At 39.1% G+C, this 5,000-nt stretch overlaps 1 protein-coding gene across 1 annotated transcript in view; it reads right to left on the bottom strand.

Annotated features, from left to right (window-relative positions):
* Window positions 1-1,391: 1,391 nt before the first annotated feature.
* Window positions 1,392-5,000, bottom strand: part of LOC311247864 (sodium- and chloride-dependent GABA transporter 2-like) — a gene marked incomplete at both ends in the record, with an annotated part of 37,478 nt that continues 33,869 nt past the window's right edge. Inside the window, 2 exons of the mRNA XM_084338849.1 lie at window positions 1,392-1,534; window positions 3,022-3,146. Of these exons, the coding sequence (XP_084194975.1) occupies window positions 1,392-1,534; window positions 3,022-3,146 (268 nt within the window). The remainder of the gene's footprint in view (window positions 1,535-3,021; window positions 3,147-5,000) is intronic.

Below are 5,000 nucleotides of genomic sequence, written 5' to 3' on the forward strand. Positions count from 1 at the left end.
AAAGAGAGTGTCTGAGTGTGTGAGTAGGCCATGATAAATGGATATAATGATTTGTTTGTTATGTTTAATATATCGACATCATCCATTACATTCAGCGTGTACAAACTTGCATGTGTGTTAGTGTGTGTGTGAGTGTGTTAGTGTGTGTGTGAGTGTGTTAGTGTGTGTGAGTGTGTTAGTGTGTGTGTGAGAGTGTTAGTGTGTGTGTGGGAGATTTGACACTGGTCCTCCTCATTCATCACTATTCCCTCTTGTGTACGAGGATCAGTCGTGCTTTAATAGAGGCCTTGCAAGGAATGTTTGTTGTTCTCCATCTTCCAACATGGCTGCATGTAACATAGCAACCATTGTTTGTACATATATAAATGTGTTGTTAAATATTCCATCCCACTGTATTGTTATTTTTTCATTATAATTGGTGCAAATATACTTGACCAACATCGTGCACATTATTGTACAGCCCTGGCCTATTTATATTTTATAATTCTATTCTATTCTATTGCGCTTCTGTTTTAATTTAGTTTATATTACTTTTTATTTTATTTACCTTTTATTTTATTCCACCGTAATTGTCTGTCCGTTAATGTCGCACCAAACGACCTAATACAATTCTTTGTATGTGTAAAACCTCTTGGCAATAAAGACCTTTCTGATTATCTGATTATCTGATTCTGTGATTCTGATTATCTGATTATCTGATTCTCTGATTCTGTGATTCTGATTATCTGATTCTCTGATTCTGTGATTCTGATTCTGTGATTCTGATTATCTGATTCTCTGATTCTGTGATTCTGATTATCTGATTCTGTGATTCTGATTATCTGATTCTGTGATTCTGATTCTGTGAGTCTGATTATGTGATTCTGATTCTGTGATTCTGATTATCTGATTCTGTAATTCTGATTCTGTGATTCTGATTATCTGATTCTGTGATTCTGATTCTGTGATTCTGATTATCTGATTCTGTGATTCTGATTATCTGATTATCTGATTCTGATTATCTGATTATCTGATTCTGTGATTTTGATTCTGTGAGTCTGATTCTCTGATTCAGATTTTCTGTGATTCTGAGATTCTGATTCTGGTTCTGATTGTGATTCTCTGATTGTGATTATCTGATTCTCTGATTGTGATTCTCTGATTGTGTGATTGTGATTCTCTGATTGTGATTCTCTGATTCTGATTCTCTGATTTTCTGATTGTGATTCTCTGATTGTGATTCTCTGATTCTGATTCTCTGATTTTCTGATTGTGATTCTCTGATTCTGATTATCTGATTTTCTGATTGTGATTCTCTGATTCTGATTCTCAGATTTTCTGATTGTGATTCTCTGATTGTGATTCTCTGATTCTGGTTCTGTGATTCTGGTCCTGTGATCCTGATCCTGTGATCATGTGACTGTGATCCGCGTGTGTCCCACCTGTGTGTCGAGCCCCAGCATGATGACCATGAGGAAGAAGCAGGCGGCCCAGAGCTGGGGCAGCGGCATCATGGCCACGGCGCGGGGGTAGGCTATGAAGGCCAGGCCGGGACCTGCAGGGATCACATCACATCAAGGCATCATATTATGCCATTTGCACTGTAAAAACTGATCAGCTAATTCTATTCAACTAAAACTGTGTAAATGCAATTCATAAATGGTTCAAATTCATTGAATTCAGCTCAATTCGATTTCAAACGGCACATAGTATTTTTTTTTATTATGTATAGGTTACTAAGAATTATTTAATAAATATGAATTAACCCCAATCCCAGTTTTTACAGTGATGGAAGAATCGATAAATCGGGACAAAATTATCTTATAAATATAGATTTTTTATTATTATTATTATTATTATTATTATTATTATTATTATTATTATTATTATTATTATTATTATTATTATTATTATTATTATTATTATTATTATTATTATTATTATCGCAAAAACTATTGAGTGCACGTGACACACACACACACACACACAAACTAATGTTAAATATATATCTTTTTTATTTTTTAAGAAAAAGGTATTTTAAACTTTAAAAAAATAATTATATATATGACGCCACTTATCGATTTCACGCAGTTATCGATAATTATCTATAAATCGATAAGTGGTCTCAGCCTTACACCACATCACACCACACCACATCACACGAGGGCTGAGCCCAAACGCTCAAACCTTCATTCGTTACGTCCGCATTCAAATTCTAAATCAACATTCGAATTTGTAATATTTAATAAAACCTTTTTTATTTATTTATTTTAAATATTTTTTTCTGTTCATTCTGTTTAAACCAATGGGGTTTTTCTTCACAGTTGCAGATAAACTAGATTAGGCTACACTAATATTATAGTATTAAAAAAAACTGATGAGTTATATTCATTAAAGAAAGTTGATTTAATTGATTTAGTTGGGCTGGGGCTTCTCCCTGGGCTGGGTCTGGAAAGTTGATTTAATAATAAAAAAATACTGATTTTATCATATTAATCACTTTATTCAAATTGAGGATTGAGGACATTTTTTTTAATTAAAAACGAAGGTTCAAACGTCCGTTCGAAAAACCCTGACGAAGTTCGAATCCCAAAAACAGGCTTCGGGGAGACAGCCTTACACCACACTATTGATCCTGCAGGAGACGTTATATAATATGATTATCTGATCTCACCTGACTCCGATGTCCGATGTCCACGCCCTGCTCCTAAACCATGAAGCCCTAAAGTCTCGCGGGATCCCTAAAGTCTCGCGGGATCTCACCTGACTGTGCCATAGCTCCTATGGCCACGCCCTGCTCCTAAACCATGAAGCCCTAAAGTCTCGCGGGATCCCTAAAGTCTCGCGGGATCTCACCTGACTGTGCCACCGCTCCGATGTCCACGCCCTGCTCCTAAACCATGAAGCCCTAAAGTCTCGCGGGATCCCTAAAGTCTTGCGGGATCTCACCTGACTGTGCCACCGCTCCGATGTCCACGCCCTGCTCCTGAGCCATGAAGCCCTAAAGTCTCGCGGGATCCCTAAAGTCTCGCGGGATCTCACCTGACTGTGCCACCGCTCCGATGTCGACGCCCTGCTCCTGAGCCATGAAGCCCAGCACGGAGAAGATGGCGAAGCCGGCCAGGAAACTGGTGCCGCTGTTCAGGAGGCAGAGCAGGAAGCAGTCCCTGGTGGAGACACAGACGCACAGACACCAGTCAATATGTCAATCTGAATGAATGAATGAATGAAAACTTTATTAACAGATTGCAGAATGGGTACAATATACAGTACGGCTCAATACAAACAATTGTTAAGGGGATGCAGACCAGAGAAAGAATTTCGTCTTGTTTACATCAGGGTCCCCCATTTTCCATTCATAGTGATCTAGATATCTATCTACAAACTTGAAATAACAAAAAATAACAAAAACTAAAGAAAAAGAAAAGAAAATACTAAAGAAAATACGAATACAAATAAAATAAAACATATCTTCCTAGACATGGTCAACATAGCTCGAGACAAAATGGTTTTGTTTCGAGAAGGGACAGAAAGAAGCAAAGCTTGTCTGGTCCCGCCCCTTCCTTATACAATATCATATTATTATGTAATAAGTTGTCTATCAATATCAAAAATAATATACCTATCCACTACAGCAAAAGATAAATAAATAATTACATCTCTAATGTAATCTAATATCTAATGTCTCTGGAGTATAGGGTTGGGTACCGTTCACATTTGAACCGATACCGATACCGGTACCTGTGAATCGATACCGGTACCCTTTTTCGGTACTTTTAGTCTCCAAAAATATAATATACCTACCTCAGTTGTACAAAATCTGTCCAAATTTCAAATAATTTATTATCATTATTATTTATTTAGAACAATTTGTTAATATATAATATATAATAATATATAATATATAATAATATATAATATTGCAGCAAGCGTTGTCTGCATCTGGCTTTGTAAAGTGTAACCACACTTGCGACCGTTTTCGGCTTGCCATTGCCCCGACTGCTTTGTTGTTGTTGTTGTTGTTGAATCAAGTAAAATCCTAGGTAAGCGTGTATTGAGCGTTGCCGTGCGGCACACTTCATAGGTTTCGTTTTGCGGTAAACGAAACGTTGACGTCATCGGACAATTTTTTTTTATTTCTCTTTTTTTTGTTTGCATTACCGAAATGTGCCACCGGTGGATCTCACGTGAATCGGTAAAAGTTACAAAAAAGTACCGGATTCGGTACCCATCATCCCTACACAGACGCACCTGATGAAGAGCTTCTAACGGGCATTTGTGAAACGCACTGTTCTCTTCTTTTCATCCTGTGAAACGAACAGAATAATAAAGATCCTCATTGCAGTAAGTCGGTCCTCGAGGTCCTTTCCTATGTGGCCGTAAATCCTAAAGAAGAAGGTTTAAGTCTTCGTGTTTAGACTTTTTTTTGTTCTTTACCGACTTTAATCACCGACACCACGTCATATCATCTCAGCTTTCTGCTGACCGCACAGAGGGGAAAACTGGTGTCCATCTTAGCTTTCTGCTGACCGCACAGAGGGGGAACTGGTGTCCATCTTAGCTTTCTGCTGACCACACGGAGGGGAAACTGGTGTCCATCTTAGCTTTCTACTGACCGCACAGAGGGGAAACTGGTGTCCATCTCAGCTTTCTGCTGACCGCACAGAGGGGAAACTGGTGTCCATCTTAGCTTTCTGCTGACCACACGGAGGGGAAACTGGTGTCCATCTTAGCTTTCTACTGACCGCACAGAGGGGAAACTGGTGTCCATCTCAGCTTTCTGCTGACCGCACAGAGGGGGAACTGGTGTCCATCTTAGCTTTCTACTGACCGCACAGAGGGGGAACTGGTGTCCATCTTAGCTTCCTACTGACCGCACAGAGGGGGAACTGGTGTCCATCTTAGCTTTCTACTGACCGCACAGAGGGGGAACTGGTGTCCATCTTAGCTTTCTACTGACCGCACAGAGGGGAAACTGGTGTCCATCTCAGCTTTCTGCTGACCGCACGGAGGGGGAACTG

This window comes from Notolepis coatsorum, assembly GCF_963971535.1.
Source record: "Notolepis coatsorum genome assembly, contig: SCAFFOLD_902, whole genome shotgun sequence".
NCBI classification, from domain to species: Eukaryota; Metazoa; Chordata; class Actinopteri; order Aulopiformes; family Paralepididae; genus Notolepis; species Notolepis coatsorum.